Source organism: Rhinolophus ferrumequinum, chromosome 12 (genome assembly GCF_004115265.2).
Source record: "Rhinolophus ferrumequinum isolate MPI-CBG mRhiFer1 chromosome 12, mRhiFer1_v1.p, whole genome shotgun sequence".
Lineage (NCBI taxonomy): Eukaryota > Metazoa > Chordata > Mammalia > Chiroptera > Rhinolophidae > Rhinolophus > Rhinolophus ferrumequinum.
The window spans coordinates 20,486,488-20,506,105 of record NC_046295.1 but is presented as its reverse complement, the minus strand read 5'-3'; the positions used below and the strand labels follow the sequence as shown (position 1 = coordinate 20,506,105).

Here is a 19,618-nt window from a genome sequence, read left to right as displayed (position 1 = left end):
GAGAACAGGGGGAAAAAATGCCTCACCTGAAGTCTGCTTTCTCTAGCCAGAGGACCAGGAAAGAGGCAGCCTAGCAAGACAGAAGACTTTTGGAAAATACCTCTCCACTTCAAACACCACAGAAATAACTGTGGTCCACTGTCACCCACACCAGCAAAGGCTGAGTGGTGAGACTAGACTTCACCTTGTCAGACTGAAATAAAGTTCCCAACACCGACCATGGATGCCACGTCAAAGCAGACAGATTTCATTCCCACCAAGGCATAATGTGGAGACCATATGGGGAGCTTGGAGTTCACCCTTACCCTGCAGTGCCCCCTTTACCCTTCCCTCTGGGGGTTGATAGAGAAAGCCTCCTGGTGAGGCAGGACTTTCATCCACCACCCAGAGATAACAAGGCCCCTCCCACGGGGGTGTCCATGAAGACCATGTAGGTAACCAGAAGTCCCACCTCTGCCCAGCATTAATGAAGAACTTGTGCAGTTACAATTTTTTCTGTAAGGAAAACATAGTTGGTTGAAAAAGCGTGTGTATAACAGTTGTTCATTGTTCATCATCCTTGTCTCAAGGGAATGCTTCAAGTCTAGAGCCACTGTCTAGTATAATTTCCCATTTCTTCTCATCTTCAGGAAAGCCATTAGTGAAAACATCACGAATAACTGTGATCAACACCAAGGAGCCTGCAATCACAGCCGACATAGGAAGCACCATCAAGACAGTGCAGGGAGTGAATGTGACAATTAACTGCCAAGTTGCAGGTGAGAAACTAATTCATGTGTTAATTCATTTGTTCAAATATCAATGGATCCTTGTGCTAGGTTGGGATGTCCAAAGACATAATACAAGTTCTGCTGTCAGGGATTCAGGGAGGAACCTCAGTCATTCTGACAGTGCAAAGTGCTACAGAAGTTTAAAGGAGGGAAAGATTAATTCTGACTGGGACACAAGAGGTGGTTTTTATCTCAGCCTTGCATACTGATAGAATGTCAACGTGCAAAGATGGAAGCAAAGGGTGTTCCAGGTGGACAAAAGTGTGAGAAAAATTCAAGGGAGTAGGAAAGCCTCAGGATGGTAAGGGAACAAATAGTGTGTGCTTTGGTCTGGCTGGAGCTGAGTGCAGAAATGGCGTAGAGGGGCTTAAACCTTAGTAAGGTGGGTTGCAATTGTGCCGTGAGAGACCTTGAATGTTTGGCCAGGGAGTTCAGACAAAGGCAGAGAGAGAGGGACATTAAGGCGCCGTACTTGCAGAAGAGAAAGCTGCCCACCATGCATAAAATGGATTGAAGGAAGGAAACACTGGAACAGAGAGGCCACCTAAGAAGCCCTCATAGGAATTTAGAGGAGGGATAGTGGGGACCTACACGTGGGGCAGTGGTCGTGGACAGGTTAGAGTGGCAGAGGTAAGGCCATCAGGAACCTGGAGCTTACTCATATCAGAAGAGGGTAGGAGTCATTAAAGAAAATAGCCAGTGCTGTTAGGAGTGGTGACATAGGCAGTGCTCTCGGGTTGGCCTTGCAAACTCAGAGACCTATAGGGACCAGAAAGTCACAGGGAAGAGGAGGGGTCTCCTCTGGAGAGTTGGGATCAGTAGGACTAAAAGAATGGGGAGCAAAAGGCAGCAAAACAAGGAACTGGGCACTTGAAGGCGACTGAGAGACCCAGACTTCAGGTGGGGAAGTGTTGACCAGGGGAGCTGGTAAAACCAGCTTTGGCCAACTCTTCTTGCCTTCTAGGGCCCTGTCTCCCCAACTTCATCCACAGACTGACTCGTGGTAACCGTACAGTGAGATCCTAGGTTGTCATGTCCAGTTTGTGCCTGGCCCTACACGTGACATTTCTTGTTTTTATTTTTTATTCATAGAACCGTTTGTATTAATCGTGGTTAACTAAAATAAAGTTGTGTCTCTGTCATTATGCCTTTTCTTAAATATGGCATGTATTGGAAGTAGGTGGGAATGAGCCTAGTTTTGGATACAGAATTGGTCTGTGAATTTACTGGACAAAGAAAGCATCCTTGATCTGAGTCTCCAGTCAAAATCCTGACAGCTAAAATGCTAAGTGGCAGAAGGAACTACTTTTACTTTGCTGCTACAAGTGGCTCTTATAGCTCTCTTATGACATAATTTTAATGGGTATATAATCATCTATTTTAAGAATATTACATAGTTTACATAGAGTAACTCATGTCCTGATATGTTTGACTTGTTAGCAGTTTTTCATTAAATAACTTTTGCACACATATGCTTTCAACTTGTAAAATGCAACCTCAAAAATTCTTCCCAACCCTTAAGCATAAAAAGCATTAAGCAATGAGTATGATGAGGCTTCTTATTGAAAAGTGATCCAATCCATTGTACCACCCTCATACGTGTTCTCTATTTGAGAAGAGTTCAGAAAACTGAGTAGGAGATAAAGGTTTGGGGGAGGCAGGAGTGTTTCAGACAGTGGAAATAGGATGTTCAAAGGGCCTGAGGTGGTAGAAAGAGCATGCTGCCTCTGAAGGAGTGAAATATGGCAGGTGTGCCTGCAGTATAGAGAGCAGAGAAGGAAACGTCATGACATGTAACTGGGGAATAGGGGAGAGTAGGCAGGGACTCAATATTACACACTCTCAAAAATTATGGTACAATTTGAGATTTTATCCAAAGAGCAAGGGAAGCTTTTGAAGGATTTACTTAGGAGATAAAATTGTCAGGACTAGTGATGCAGAAATAAATAGTCAAAGAGTCAGTGATGGGCAGTAGGTCAGGGTAAGCTAGACTCTGGTAACAAACAGACCTCCAAGTGTATAATGAGTCAAACACAATGGAAGTGTATCATTGCTTACCTAAAAGTCCAAGGAGTGTTCTTGCTCAGCAGAAGACATTCCCCACACAGTCATTCATGGTCATAGAGTGCTGGTGCCTCTGTTACATTGAACACATGCCTTCCCAGGTCTCCCTGGCGGTTATCTCTATCTTATCAAGCAGAGAGGGAGGAAACAAAGTGTAGAGGATGGTTGGGAAGGTTTTTAAGAGCCACACCTGGAAGTAGCACCTATTACTACTTTTCACATTCCCTCTTAGTCACATGGCAGTTGACAACTACACGGGATGTTGGGCAGGGTAGCCTCGCTGGGTAGAAGAAAATAGGTTCTGTGAACATCTATCAGTATCTACACAATCAGGGAGAAATGTAGAAGGCTGAAGACCTCCTTTCCAGACTTTCATTGTACTTGAGAATAATTGCCAAGGCTGACATTTAAGTTACTGTATCCTTTCGTTTTCTTGCACCAAGCTATCAAATGTACCACGTCAAGGTGCACCTTTCAGTGGACGCCCCACCTTGAGATGTTGACAAGCTTCCGTGGTACAAGCAGCCTTCCAAATATAACAAGTATTCTAGTTAACAAGAATATCCTGTCTGGGTTTAAAAAAAGAATATTATAACATCACCCTACCTAGCAGTTCAGTGGAGATTAAAGGCACAAATCCTTATAATCATATCAAGTTACAACCCATTTTGGCCAGACTCCTTTATTGATTCTTTCAAGCAACAAGGAGAGCATTGTATTGCTGATAAGATATACCACAAAGGGGAAAAGGTAAAGGTAGGTTCTTTCCCTTCCCTTTTTTAGATACAAATCATACCAGGGAGTCCAGAGTGTAGAGCCTAACCAAGTAACTTGTCAACAACATAGCTGTGGACTTTGTTCTGTGATAGAGTGTATTTTCTGTCATTTTTCATACATTTCTTTCTGTAGAATGTGCTGTCACATCACAACATGCTAGGGAAAAAAATCTCCCACAACCTGACCAAGCTTCTCAACAAAGCCAGCACACACAGATTCGAGAAACCCCCCTTCTAACAATGACTTTGGTGTTAGAATTACACCAGAAAGGTTCATTCCAAAAGTAGAAAGTATTTCAGGGTTTGACACCAGAAATAATAGTGCAGCAATTCAGATCTTCTCTAAGGAGTCAGTCTATTATAATGGCAGGCAGTATTGTATACAGCAGGTGCTGGAATGGTTTTGTTTTATTGAACATCATTTTGTTATAACATTGATTTGATGTCGTAAGAACTTAACTCTTATTTATATCAATTAGCCTACGGTAAAGTTGGTTTTGTTATACCTCACTTCACTTAAAGTCACAGAACTTACCGACAATGTTAAGTGAGGATGTACTATACCTGTTAAGCTGGGGATCTGTGGCATCAAATGTGTGAGTTTGGCTGCCCACCCTGCCATTTGTAGGTCACTGATTGGCTGTGGGGTGAATAGTCGGGGACAGGGGAATAGTCGGGGACATGTAATCACTCAGGGACCCAAATGAATGTGGCTTTGGGCAGATTTCTTAATCTCTCTGAGTCCCACTTTTCTCATCTATAAAATGGAATTAATAATAGTGGCTCATAGGATCATTGTGAACAATGTGATGATGTTTGTAAAATATTTGGCTTATAAGAAATGTTCAGTGAATGTTTTCTTTCCCTCTAATGTGTTCAGGAAATTTCATTTTTGCATAGCTCCTGACCTCGGTGCTCTCCCAATGTTTAGGTGTTCTGAACGTCAGTATTAAGTATGTGTGTCTGGAACCTTTTCAAGGGACTCTGGCACATGCAAGGGCTGGTGGAGTTTTCTAAAGCACCATTGTTACCTCCGGACAGAAAGAGAAAAAAAGAGCTTTATATAATGTCTCATTTATTTTTCCTCTTCCCTTATTCCAACTATTGTTTGTAATATGTCAGAGCCTGTCACGGAAGGACTGGCTGTCACTTCAAAGCATCTTTTTGTTGTCATTCTCTGCCTAAGACCTGCAGTCTCAGGCAGAAAGCCCCCAAAATGTGGCCCCAGCCATGACACCTCCATTGGCCACCTCATGATGCAGGTACTTGCTCGAGTGAGCCTGAGAGAGGTTTGCTAATAAATATATTAGGACGATTCCTATGTGAGTTCTCTTGCCTTGGCACTGCTGTCACTTCTATAGTTCTCATTTTACAGAGACTGAGGGTTACTTCCTTCTACCATTTACTTTCCTGAGCATTTCCATTTCTCCCACGACCCGCTGCCCTCACCTGAGGAATTCAGCCCTTTCAGTAAACACCCTGTCTTGTCCTGTTAAACAGACCCAATTGCGTGAGGACATGAGGCAAAGAGTGATGAAGGGAATGGAAGAGGCGTACAGCATTTCCTGGGCAAGTGAGAAATGGCTCCCAGGTCTCGCTCCAACCTGGCGTTCTCTCCCTCTCCCTCCTCTTCCTCTTTCTCACCATCTCCCCTCTCGTTTTCTGTCTCTTCTTGCCCCTCTCTGCCTCTGGCAGCCCTGCAGGAGCACAGGTCCTGACTGGAGAGGGTCACATTGGTGAGCAGTAAAGCATCTTGCTGCAGGACCTGTATGTGTTGCACACAGAGCCCCAGGAGTGTTGGTTCTGGAAACACACACACCACAGCCCATCTCCACGACGGCACAATCGTGGAGAATGTTCACTCCCCCATTCACTGCGTCACCACACTTTTGTTGGTGGAACTGAAAGCCCATTTAGTCCAGTTCTGTTACTCTGCCTCCTGCTCTAGAGCAGCCTTAGTTTCTATTAGGGGTTTTGTGTTTGCTGCCCACAGCCCGCCTCCAAGGAAGGTGCCAGAAATGCTGCTACCTGTGAGCAATTTGTTGCAAGAGAAATACCTACAGAAAATGGTTTGTAGAACCTCATTTTGTTCTTGAGCTTTCAGGAGAGAAATAACTGAGGATACTTTCTTCAACTTACTCTTTAGAGGCTTTCTCCTGAATGATGTGCTTTTTTTTTTTTTTAACATAAAAACTGAGCTCAAGGTCCAAAGTCCACACATGGGCATGTTCGGGCATCATGATACTCTTGCTCTCCCTAGTGGTGCTGCAATGAAAAATCAGCTTTTCAGCCTCTCACCTGCATCTTTTCTCCAGGTATATTTAGAGACAATGCCAGCCCAGCCCCTCTCATGCACTTGAGCTTCAAATATAAAGATGTGTGCCTCTCCCAGATGGATCAGGGATGCAGTATTCAAGTCTCCACCCTCTTTCAACAGCCCTCACTCCTTTCAGCTGGGTCCCTAGTAAGTCGCCTTGAATTATGGGTAATATGAATGAAAGAGAAGACCCGAGAGTCACACCTGTGTTACTCATAACAAGGAGAAAGGGCCTACAGATGGGCCAAACACTTTGGCCACCCACCTTAGGCCACCACTCCAAGCCTGGAAAACCACCCTTGAGGCAACAGAGCAGCCAGGACACCAGTTAGTTCACATAAGGCAGCTCATTGTTAGCGAGGGAGTATGAGACTACCTTCCCACCCCACCCCACTTCCTCTCACTGGGAGCTGGGTGACAGCAAGCTCATGAAGGGCTGTAATGAGGGCAGTTTAGCTGGGTGTCATAGAGTAGACTGTGGGCAAATGTTGTTCATCAGATTCAAGGACAAGTAACAGGTATACAAGTGACTCCTTGAATGTGTATCTGCATCCTAAACAGTAGGCTGCCCATTAAGGACAACACTGCCCTTGCCCTAGGGCAAAATCCAGCCCCAACTCAGGGAAAGCACAGGAAAAAAGTTGTGGCTCTTTCACTATTCCTGGCTTGGCCCTTTTTACCAGGATTTGACATGCTAAACATGCCCTGAATAAATGCCCAAGAGTTCTATGAATATATTTTGTGAGCTGGGTCAGCAGGCTGGGTGGTGCAAGGGATGGTACTTTCTGTTCCCCAGAGACCTGTGAATTTCTGCCACAGACTTTCCCGCTCAGTCAGAGCTCAACCTCCTAGGAAGCCTCCTATGCAGACCATCTCAGATGCCGTGTGCTAAACTAGGGCCTGCTTACCAGCATGTCAACCACAAAGAAACTTGCCTAAGGAATTAAGGCTGTCCCCTTCTCTTAGTCTACTTGGGCTGCTATTACAAATAACATAGCCTAGGTGGCTTAAACAACAGAAGTTTACTTCTCACAGTTCTAGAGGCTGGGAATTCCACAATCAAAGTGCTGGTCCATTCAGTACCTGGTGAGAAGCTTTCTTCCTGACTTGCAGACAGCTATCTTCTTGCTGTGTCCTCACCTGGCAGAAAGTACTAGCTCTCTGGTCTTCTTATAAGGGCACTAATCCCACCAAGAGGAACATTCTCCCCCAATCATGACCTCATCTAAACCTAAAATACCTTCCATGGCCCCACCTCCAAATACCGTTACAGTGGGCTTCCACTTATCAATTTGTGGGAGCATAAGCATTCAGTCTATAATACCCCTAGAAGATAGAGCTTGACTTCCAAATTCAGGTACTTCATCCCAATTCATATGCACACATTCTCCCCAGCTGTTTCTCACAGAGTAAACTTGGACTGAGGAGAGAGTAGAGTACTTTTCTCTCGTCTTTCTTTTTCTGTGGTGATACTAATACCATAGTTCCATGTTCTCTTGTCCTAAAAAATACATAGACTTCAAAAAATACAGTCGTTTTCAACATGCAGTGTCAACTCTGGTAAGGATCTAGCAGCTTTCCTTTGTCTGGTTCATGAGTAAATTAACATTTTGTGGCTTTTGACATTTTGTTGAAGTGTGATACCTATACAGAAAAGTGCATTTATCATAAAGGTGCCAAACTCATCAAACCAGCCCCCCCCAGGTCAAGAAACAGAGCATTACCAACAGCCAAGCTCCTTGTCCCCCCTCAGTCACGAGCCCACCCTGTTTGTCCCCCCACCAGAGGAGCCACCATCCTAACTAACAGCATAGATTGATGTTACCAATTTTTCTTTTTAATTACAGAAAATAAATCGTACAGTACATACTCTTCTGTGTTTGCTGTTTCTTATTCAACATTTTGTTTGTTTCATGTAGCTGTCAGTCACTCAAATTCACTGATGTATATAGGTTTGGTTTTTCTGTTTTTATAATGATTTCTCCAAAGAATCTTCATACTCACCTTCCACCTTGGAAGTACCCATTACCAGCTGCCGGCTTCCTCTTCTTTCAACTGGCCTCCCTCTTCCTGCCTTGTCACCGTAAGTTTGAAAAGGCAAAAGATCTCCAGACAATTGAGAGGTCTGAGGCATTATTTAGTTTGGCCAAAGGATGGTAGAAGACGCCCAGGCAGATGCTTCCTGCCAAGCAGCCCCTGGGAGGGCTCGCCAAGAGGCTATAAATGCCTTCAGAATCACCTGAATGTGTTTGGCGGATGAGTTTATTTTTTTTTCTTCGTAGGTGTGCCTGAAGCTGAAGTCACTTGGTTCAGGAATAAAAGCAAACTGGGCTCCTCTCACCATCTGCATGAGGGCTCCTTGCTGCTCACAAACGTGTCCTTCTCGGATCAGGGCCTGTACTCCTGCAGGGCAGCCAATGTGCGTGGAGAGCTGACTGAGAACACCCAGCTTCTGATCCTAGGTAAACACCTCGAGGCGGGCACCTCCACTGGGGGTGACTGTCTAACTCACCCTGTACCTCTTCTTTGCCCTGATCCAATTAACAACATAAAGGTAAAATCAATATTCCTTCCCATATCCCCACCTCAGGGCCTTTCAATAGAGAGAATATAGACTTTGAGGCTAGGTAGCCATCAGTTTGAACCCTGGCTCTACGGCTTACTCACTGTGTGACCTTGGGCAAAGTACTTAACCTTGCTAAGTTTAGATGCTGGTCCCTGTATGGAGACCTACAAAACAAGAATTACCCCCATTGGTGGAGGGGTATAAAGGGAGGGAGTCAAACAGAGAACAGGAGTAAAACAGTTATTCTTAACTCTTGTGTCGACAACTTTGGGAATCAAATGAAAACTGTAGATTACCCCCTCCAGAAAACTTCACACACGCAAATTTTTTCATGTAATTTCAGGAAGTTCATAGTCTAGTCCACGTAAAGTCCGCACACGTACCCTACTGTCTTAGTCTATTTGAGCTGCTGTAACAAAACACTACAAACTGGGAAACTTACAAACAACAGAAATTTATTTCTCACAGGGTGCCAGGAAGCTGAAAGTCCAGGATCGGGGTGCCACATTGGTAGGGTTCTGGTGAGGTGCCTCTTCCAGATTGCGGACTGCTGGCGTCTTGTTGTGTCCTCATGTGGCAGAAGGGGCAAGCAAGCACTCTGGATCTATGGGGTCTCTTTTATAAGGACACTAATCCTCTCATGACTTAATCGCCTCTCTACTGTCATTACTCTGGGGGGGAGGGGCATGGTACAATTTCAACATACGAATTTGGGGGGACACAAACATGCAGACATTAGCACGCCTAAGCATAAGAACCCCTGATTAAAAAGTCTAACACAGTTCCCGGAATAAAACAGGTGTTTAAAAATAAGAGTTGCTGGAACACCATCCAATACTCGCTGTTGCCCAGTGCTGGACGCCACCATTTCGAAAGCTATTACCCTTTTGTCCCCTGAACAAGGGACCCTCTGCTTCTCTTCCCCACAGAGTCTAGGAGTTGGTGGAGTGGAGTAAAAAGGCCTATTTTTGTCTTACTTTAAAAAAGAAAAAAGCAATTATTGGAGCATTTATGCTAGCTTTCTCACCAAGAGAAAGCTATCATTTTAGGGTTTTTTTTTTAAAAAAAAAAAAAGGAAGAATGTGAGAAATATGTCTAATTACACATCATCAACTTCCTCAGGGAAAAAGAATTAAACTTCGTACTTGTATTTTCACACCCCAAATTGATGACATATCAAAGCATAAGGTCTCGAGCCCCTGCCCACTCAGCTTTCAGAGAGACCCAGATGGGTTTTCATCTCACCAGTGGCTGCATAAACCTCCAGTCATCTTAGGAAGTCACAGAAAATCAGTGCAGTGAAGGGTGTCATTTGTTTTGTGTTGGGTTTCATCTGGCTGAGAAGCTAGTCTGGGGCCCAAGACCCAGAGACTGTTGCCCCATGCTGAGTTATGTGCTTGCTGTCGCTCTCTGCTCCCTAATAACCCTTCCTTGTTGCCTCTGCTAACAGAGATGAAAGCCTAGGATATGTAGCTGCTACTGTAGCTTTGCCAATGAAGTGTGTATGTTCTGGGAGCCAGTTCTTGCAGCATTCCAACTCCAATACGGTGTGACTGGGAACATGGGGTTTGAAGAGCATAACATCTTCCCATTTTAATCAAATTTGATGACGGGGGGAATCACTATTGAGATTCAGGTTTAGGGTTTTCTTGATCAGAAGTCTTGGTTTATTAATCAAAGTTTGTTAGTTTTATAGGTAATTTATGAACACAGAAGTATTGTCTCCTTTTTTTAATCAGCCAAAAATGTGCCTTAATTTTTAAACCAAGGATTTCATGCATAAAACTGAGGTTTTATGCCAAGTTCTGTGACTTAACCTGCAGCATGGAGACTTGAAGTGTAATGAGACAGATTTGTATTCATTATTCATATAGTCACTGGATGAATATGCATTAAGTGTTGCCTCTACGTTCCATGTAAAACTTGAAGATAAACATAAGAGGTGACCTCTGTCCTTGCAGAATTTACAGTTTCTCTAGGAAGATCAAATGCACTTGCACCAAAAAAGAAAAAAATACAATAAAAGCTGTGAGGACACGAGAAGGTGCCAATATTTGGCCCACGGAGATCTGATGGTTTTGGAGATGGAACATAATGTAACCCTTTTAGCTTTTAATACATAAGCAAAGGCTTCCTGAGGTTTAATATTCTTAAAAGAATATTCAGTTGCAGTATTGAGCGAATTTAATTTCCTTCAATATTCATTATTCACTTTCAGTGTTCTTAAGGTAATGTTTAAAAAAATGGGAGGAAGAGAGTCTAGGTTTGAGGAAACTGCCACCATCAATTCCTAAAACTGTGATGTTTCAGAGTAGAAAGAGATCTTGGAAATGAGAAGTTTCCATTTTAGAAATGCGGAAATTAAGGCTCAGGGGGATTAAGAGACTTACGCAAGGTAGTGAATGACAGAGCCATCTGAGGGTTCCTGAACCCAAACGTGGTGTTCTTACTCTATACCATATAAAGAATATCTTTAAATTATGTTATATGTAATATAAATAATGTCTTTATAATTTTTAACTCTTATGTATATAAATATGTATATGAATCTCAAGGTCATCATTGTTGTCTGTACACACTGGTCTTTTGCAGTCCAAGGCAGAATAGACAAAGACATGTTTCTGAAATAGACTGGCATCGCCGTGACTTATTTGCCACTCCTAACGAGTACCTAACCAGGTGACAGGCACATAGTAGGCTTTAACTGAACATTGTGGAAATGACCATCAGTTATAAGAGCAACACTCCTGTTTCTCTTTCCACTCCAAAAAGGACTGGTATAGAGAAAAGGGTGGAAGGTGGTCTTGGGAATGTGAATTGCAGTGCATCGGGAGATAAAGGAAGAGGGAGAACAGGATTCTGCTGCTTTTCCAGGAGAATCTGGGGTCATCCCACCACTCGGTTTACGAGGCGCTTGCTCTTTATTTTCCCAGTGGAAATAATAAGCAAGCCACTCTATTTCCCATTTTGTCACTTTGGCTCTGAGTAACTGTGACCCCAATAAAGAGTCCTGACTCTTTATCAGATTTTAAATAGCACATCATTCCTGTCTTGCTTATCTTATTTATGGCCTATGGGGCATAAAAAAAACTCAGACTACAAAGCAAATTAACTTATCAATTTCATAAATGGACCTTTTTCCTCAGAAAAAGCCACTCACAGGCTCCTGTAATAAGAATAAGAATTCTATGGATTTCCCCATCTGTGGAAACAGTAACAGAGCACCTCCCTCTGAAGGATGTTATAAATGAAAAGAGAAATACAAACTATTTAGCACAGGACTTGGCATTTAGTAAATGCTGAAGAAGTGTTGGCTTTTTTTTTTTTAAGCCAATGTCTTAATAATATGGTTTAATTTACCTACACATTTACAGGGACCCAATGGCACTGTGGTATAAAGTACCGTTAGTAAGGAGCTATTGAAATCAACATGCCTGATTCACATTACTGACCTTATTGTTTCAGGTGCCAAATGTGAAGTGTGACATTCAGACTCACCTTGATAGGCACACCTTCTCTAAAGGAAAAATGATGTTAAAACGGTAGCGAGAGTAATGCCTGCCTTAGACACAGACACACTTCCATGCCTGCTCACCTCTCTTTCTGCCCTGAATACAGCCTTTATGCTTTAACCTGCCTGATTCACCGTCTGCCTTCTCACAGATCCTCCCCAAGTTCCCACGCAGTTGGAAGACATCAGAGCCTTGCTTTCAGCCACTGGACCAAACTTTCCTTCGGTGCTGACGTCTCCCCTGGGAACACAGCTGGTCTTGGATCCTGGGAATTCCGCTCTCCTTGGTGAGTCCAACCCTCTGGAACATTGGGCATAAAGCCAGAGCTGGACAAGATTTATGGATGGGTGACTGCTTGCAGGTGGGAAGGAGGCAGCAGTAGGGGGGTGGCCAACAGGAAATCACTAAATTGCCTACAGAATCCAGACTCACCAGTGGAAACTTGGCTGACTTTCCATATGAGGTGAGTGCAATTCTTAGTCTGGACTCTAGCTTGTCTAGATTCCAACGTGGCTCCTTCCTGGATCCTCTTAGGCTCATTCACAGTCCTGATCCTCTGAATCAGACTGACTCACTGAACGATGAATAAAGAACAGAGCTATAAAGAACACCTCCTGTGTCTCCTCTCTTCTTGCCAACCATACCCCAGTATTCCCCCATGACCTCCTTCCAAATCAACTAGGGCTATAATCAGCTTTCAAGGAGAAAGCTGAATTATCAGCAGGCCCCAAAAGCCAGAGAATTTTATTTAAGCCAGCCTTCTGTAGACAGGGCCTCAACCCAACCCAGAGTGACTCTTCAAAGCAAATGTTTAAATAACTTCAGCAGGTACAACTTCCCTGGCATCTGTCATTGGGAACTTTCACCAAGTTAATGCCCAGATGGCTGGTGCCCTCTGGTAGTATAGAGTTGTGCCAGGGCATCCAAGTCTTGGGTCCCTCACACAAGAATCATGGAGATGCCAGAGGAACCTCTCCATTCCCAACGTGACCTCTGGAGATGGTCAAGATGAAGGAGAAGAATTCTTATGCCTTTAAAGGCCTAAAAAACAAAATGGAGAAAATCTTCATGCTAACTCTTTGTGGTCCCAAACGTTGGTAATGACAGCTAGAATTATTTCTTTGACTCAAAGTTAACAGTTTCTCTACTCTTCTCCCCACCAACTAGCAAGGTCCAGGAGGCAATGAGTTCCCAGTCATACTGGGGATGACTTATCAACATGGCCACAGAGACTGATATCTTTAGGATTAAAGCACAGAAAGATAACCTTCAGTTTTCATTATCATCTGGAATTAGTAAAGAACGCTCATAGCATATGGACATAGAGAAAAAGTTTCTTATTTCTCGATTTCTGATAGGGATAAAAATAAGACACAGATTTAGTAATGAGTCGCCCTATTCTGTTTTTTATAGACAAACTTGGTATTGAGTTTTTCCACATGATGTTGATCAGAATTCATAAAAATTTCAAACTGCACATTTTCTTTGGCTTATAAAAGGTAAACTTGTTCTAAATTAAATGTGTGCATTGTAAATAGACTCATCACTATAAGAAATCGTCACAACTATTAATCAGAGCTCAGTCACTAGCAGGGTGTACAGATTGTGTATATTAATGGCTTAACGGAGGTATCATCTTTTCCCATTTAGTAGGTTGCCGTTTTGTTTTGTTGATGGTTTCCTTCACTGTGCAAAAATTCTTTAGCTTGATATAGTCTCATTTGTTTATTTCTTTTCTTTTGTTTTCTTGCCCAGGGATACATAACCAAGAAAATATTGCTAAAAAAGATGTCAAATAGTTTACTACCTATGTCTTCTTCTAGGAGTTTTATGGTTTTCTTACATTTAAGTCTTTAATTCATTTTGAGTATTCTTGTTATTAGGTTGGTGCAAAAATAATTGCGGTTTTTGCAGTCATTTTCAACCTTTTAAACTGCGCCAACCTAATATATGGTGTAAGAAAATGATCCAATTTCATTCTTTTCCTTGTATCTGTCCAGTTTGTCCAGCAGCATTTATTGAAGAGACTGTCTTTACCCCATTGCATATTTTTACCTCCTTTGTCATAGATTAATTGACCATGTAGGCATGGATTTATTTCCGGGCTCTCTATTCTGTTCCATTGTGTCTGTTTTGATGCCAACTTTCTTCTTTTTCAAGATGGTTTGGCTATTTGGAGACTTTTGTGGTTCCATATAAATTTTAGGGTTATTTGTTCTAGTTCTGTGAGAAATGCCACTCATATTTTGATATGGATTGCATTAAATCTATAGATTGCTTTGTGTAGGATGAGCATTTTAATGATGTTAATTCTTCCTATCCATGAGCAGGGTATATGCTTCCATTTATTTGTATCTTGTTCAATTTCTTTCTTCAATGTCTTACAATTTTCTAAGTACAGGCTTTTACCTCCTTGGTAAATTTATTCCTAGGTATTTTATTATTTTTGGTGCAATTGTAAATAAGATTGTTTTCTTAATTTCTCTTTCTGATGGTTCATTATTGGTGTATAAAAGTGCAACCTGTTTCTCAACATGAATTTTGTATCCTGCTACATTACTGAATTTATTAGTTCTAATTTTGGTGCAATCTCTAAGGTTCTCTCTATATAGTATCGCATCATCTGCAAATGATAGTTGTACTTCTTTCTTTGCAACTTGGATGCCTTTTATTTCTTTTCATTTTCTGACTACTGTGGCGAGAGCTTCCAATATTACATTGAATACAAGTGGTGTAAGTGGGCAGCCTTGTCTTGTTCCTGATCTTAAAGAAAAAGCTTTCAGCTTTTCACCAGTGAGCCTGATGTTATCTATGGGTTTGTCATCTATAGCCTTTATTATGTTGAGATACGTTCGGTCTGTCCCCATTTTGCTGAGAGTTTTTATCATAAACAGATGTTGGATTTTGTCAAAGGCTTTTTCTGCATCTAATGATATGATCGTATGATTTTAATATCTCATTTTGTTTATGTGTTGCATCATGTTAATTGATTTGCAAATAATAACCTTGAATCCCAGGAATAAATCCCACTTGATCATGGTGTATAATCTTTTTAATGTATTGCTAAATTCAATTTGCTAATATTTTGTTGAGGATTTTTGCATGTATGTTAATCAGGGATACTGGCCTATAATTTTCTTTTTTTGTAGTGTCTTTGTCTGGTTTTAGTATCAAGGTAATGCTGGTCCTGTAAAATTAGTTTGGGTGCCTTCCCTCCACTTCAGTTTTTTGGAATAATTTGAGAAGGATAGATATTAATTCTTCTTTGAATATTTGGTAAAATTCACCTGTGAAGCCATCTAGTCCAGGACTTTTGTTTGTTGGGAGTTTTTATTACTAATTCGATTTCATTAGTGTTATTCAGTCTGTTCAGATGCTCTGTTCCTTTCTGAGTCAGTGTTAGAAGATTGTATGTTTCTAGGACTTTATCCATTTCTTCCAGGTTTTCCAATTTGTTGGATATAATTATTCATAGCATTTTCTTATGACCCTTTGTATATCTGGAGTGTGGGTTGTCACTTCTTTTTCATTTCTGATTTTATTTCTTTGGGCCCTCTTTTTTTCTTGATGAGTCTGGCTAAAGGTTTATAGATTTCATTTATTAGGTTGGTGCAAAAGTGATTGTGGTTTTTGCAATTTTTTAACCTTTTAAAGTGCAATTACTTTTGCATCAACCTAATATCTTTCAAAAAAGCCAGTTCTGGGTTTCACTGACTTTTTTCCTTTGGTTTTTGTTTTGTTTTTTTTTTTTTAGACTCTATTTCATTTATTTCTGCCCTGATCCTAATTATTTTTTCTTCAATTCACTTTGGGCATTGTTTTTCTGTTTCTGCTTCATTTAGGTATAAAGTTACATTGTTTATCTGAGATTTTTCTTGTTTCTTGAGGTAGACCTTTATTGCTATGAAGTTCCCTCTTAGAACTGGTTTGGCTGTGTCCCATAGATTTTGGATGGCTGTGTTTTCATTTTCATTTGTCTCAAGGTATCTTGTGATTTATTCCTTGATTTCATGTCTAATCCATTCATTGTTTGGCAGCATATTATTTAGCCTCCATGTATTTGTGTGTTTTTCAGTTTTCTTGTGATTGAGTTCTAGTTTCATACCATTGTGATCTGAGGAGATGCTTGATATGATTTCAGTCTTTTTAAATTTATTGAGACTTGTTTTGTGGCCTAACATGTGGTCTATCCTGGAAAATGTTCTACGCATACTTCTGGAAAATGTATAGTGTGATGCTTTTGGGTAAAATGCCCTAACAATATCAATTAAGTCCATGTAATCTAATGTGGCATTTTCTTTCTGGAAGATCTATCCATTGATGTCAATGGGGGTGTTAAAGTCCCCTGCTATAACTGTATAACTGTCATTCTCTCCGTTTATGTCCATCAATATTTGCTTTATATATTTAGATGCTCGTATGTTGGGTGCGTAGATGTTTACAAGAGTTAAGTCCTTGTGTTGGAATGATCCCTCTGTCATTATGAAATGCCCTCATTTATCTCTTGTTACAACACGTATTTTAAATTCTATTTTGTCTGATATAAGTATTGCTACCCTAGCTTTTTGTTTTCATTTCCACTTGCATGAAATCTCTTTTTCCATCCCTTTACGTTCAGTCTATGTGTCTTTCGATATGAAGTGTATCTCTTGTAGGCAGCATATTACAAGTTTGTTGTTGTTGTTGTTGTTTTTCCGTTCAACCACTCTCTGTCTTTTAATTGGAGCATTTAGTTTATTCACATTTAAAGTAATTATTCAAGGTATGTTGTTGTTGCCATTTTATTAATTGTTTTCGGTTGTGTAGTTCTTTTCTATTCCTTTTACTCTTTTGCTCTCTTCTCTTGTATGTTAATGACTTTCTATAATGTAGTGTTTAGATTCATTTCTTTTTATTTCTTGTATGTATTTTTGGTCTGTGTCTACCATGTGCTCTTTGTAAACCAAACTATGTTTATAGCAACTTATTTTAAGTTTATGTTCACTTAAGTTCAAACACATTCAAAAATCACTACAATTTTTACTCACACTTTCCCTGTTTGTTTTTGTCATTATTTTTTACTTCTTTTGTGTGTGTGTGTGTGTGTGTGTGTGTATCATTTAATATATTGTTTTAATTACACATGGTCTTCCTATTTTTACTTTTAACCTTTGTACTAGCTTTATAGTTGGTTGATTCACTGCTTTAACTGTTTGCCTTTATCAGTAAGAATTATTTTCTTTCCTATATTTTCTTATTCATACTTTTTTCTTTCTTCTTAAAGAAATTTCTTTAACATTTCTTGTAATATTGGTTCAGTGGTGATGAGCTCCTTTAGCTTTTTCTTGTCTGGAAAGCTCTTTATCTTTCCTTCAATTTTAAATGATAGCCTTGCTGGGTAGAGCAGTCTTGGTTTAGGACCTTGCTTTTCATCACTTTGAATATTTTGTGCCAACTCCTTATGGTCTGCAATCTTTATGTTGAGAAATCCACTGACAGTCTTATGGGAGCTCCCTTGTAGGTAACTAACTGCTTTCTCTTGCTACTTTAATATTCTCTCTTTGTTTTTAACTTTTGGCATTTTGATTATAATGTGTGCTTGTGCGGGCCTCTTTGGGTTCATCTTGTTTGGGACTCTGTGTGCTTCCAGGCCTTATATGTCTATTTCCTTCATGAGGTTAGGGAAGTTTTTGGTCATTATTTCCTCAAATAGATTTTCAATCCCTTCCTTTCTTTCTTCTCCTTCTGGCACCCCTGTGATATAAATATTGGTATGCATGATGTTATCCCTGAGGTCCCTTAAGCTGTCCTCATTGTTTTTTATTATTTTTTCTGATTCCTGTTCTGATTGGATGTTTTCAGCTACTTTGTCTTCCAGATCACTGATTCCCTCCTCTGTTTTATTTAATCTGTGTTGATTCCCTCTAATGTAGTCTTCATTTCTGACTAGTTCTTTATTATGGTTTCTATGTCTTTGTTGAAGTACCTTGAGTTAATCTATTCTTCCTTGAAGTTCACTGAGCATCCTTATAACCAGTATGTTGAACTCTGTATCTGGTAGATTGCTCGTCTTCATTTCATTTAGTTCTTTTTCTGGAGTTTTGGCCCTTTACAGAAAATGTTTGCTGACCACTGATCTCATCTGTCCACCTCATTATGTAGAAAGGCTACCAAAGTCTATAGCAGTGATCACACATCTCCTGTTTCCAAGGAGGACCACACTCTTTCCACTGTGTCACTCTGTCCTTGATGCTGTCATTGGGTTAAACATTCTCCATGAAGTAAAAGAGCCTGAAAGAAACAAACACACATAACTTATAGGAGTAGAGATCTTCCTCATGAAAGTTAGGAAAAAAAGAAAATCTGTATTATAAAAGCCGTGGATTTTTGTCAAAACTAGATGACCTCAGGTGCCTCTAGTAACCAAATATGTAATTATATTTGGTGGCTTAAGAGAAGCAGTTCAGTACCTTTTCTCAGCATATCTTATTTAGGTCCAGAACCTGTTAGAATGGAGAATATATAGAAAAGGTTTGGCATCTCCTATGTTTAGTCACAAATTCTCCTTTGTGAGTGAGCAAGCTCTGACGTCCACAATCAGAGGGACTCTTCATGACACCTCTACTCAAAACTCAGGTCATGCTAACCAAACAGAGAGCTGGGCAGAGAGCCAAACTGCACAGCATTTTCTCATGTCTTGTGATACACTGAAAGGAGAGAGAGATTTAGGCCTTCAAACCTGAGTTTGCAGAGTAAAGATTTTCCATGAAAGAAGTCATTATGCCTGGCCCCTCTCCCCAGCCTGGGACTCGAGGGTCACAGCCAACACACACAGCAGCCTCTCAGCGGCATCAACATGCTCCCCAGAGCTCTGCACGTATCACAGCTTCACTTCTCAGAGCCCTTCCAGCCCTGGAGAAGCCAGGCGGTAAGGATAGTCAGGTGGTGGCATTTTCCTTCTGGCCACCTGAGACAGGCAACTTGCACATTTTCTTCACTCATTGGAAGTGCTGAGAATTACAGAGCCTGCCTGCCATGAGGTGCAGTTCCAGATATCTGTGCTAAGAGCAACGATGCTTTTGTTGACCCACAATCTCATGCTAAAAGGTGAAAATTTATTTCTTTCTCCAATGCTGAAGTTGTGACTGAGCTGCTCCTAAAAATCATACCAGGCTAATGAGGGAGCTGTAGCTGGAGTACAGAGGACCCAGGTCTGCAATTTCAAGTGGAGCTTACAGTCATTGTTCACAGATAAACCCCTCAAGGTAGGAGGGTATATCAGAAAATAGAATAAATTTTAATGTTCAAAGTGGAAAGCTTTGGTAAAGGGTCTAAGATGCAATATCAAAAACAGATCAATTTATGCATTCAGTAAATATTTGTTGAGTGCCTATTATGTGCCAAGCACTGTGCTAGGGCCAGCGATGTACAGTAAATAAGATAGATAAACCTAGCCCCTCATTCATTCATTCATTCATTCATTCAAGAAAAAAATTATTGAGCATTTACTATGCACTAAACACTGTTCTAAATACTGAGGATATAGTAATGAACAGAACAGATTAACGTACCTGCTCTTGTTCAGTTTGAATTCTAGTAGGGCACTTTGAGTATGGTGGGGATAGTAATTCAAA

General features: G+C 40.9%; 1 protein-coding gene across 3 annotated transcripts in view; it reads left to right on the top strand.

Annotated features, from left to right (window-relative positions):
• The window catches only part of ADAMTSL1 (ADAMTS like 1), an 887,009-nt gene that overhangs the window by 817,840 nt on the left and 49,551 nt on the right, over positions 1–19,618 (top strand). For all 3 annotated transcript variants that reach the window (XM_033123965.1, XM_033123964.1, XM_033123966.1), the window contains 3 exons: positions 630–758; positions 8,210–8,389; positions 12,157–12,291. In XM_033123965.1, coding sequence (XP_032979856.1) covers positions 630–758; positions 8,210–8,389; positions 12,157–12,291 — 444 coding nt within the window. The remainder of the gene's footprint in view (positions 1–629; positions 759–8,209; positions 8,390–12,156; positions 12,292–19,618) is intronic.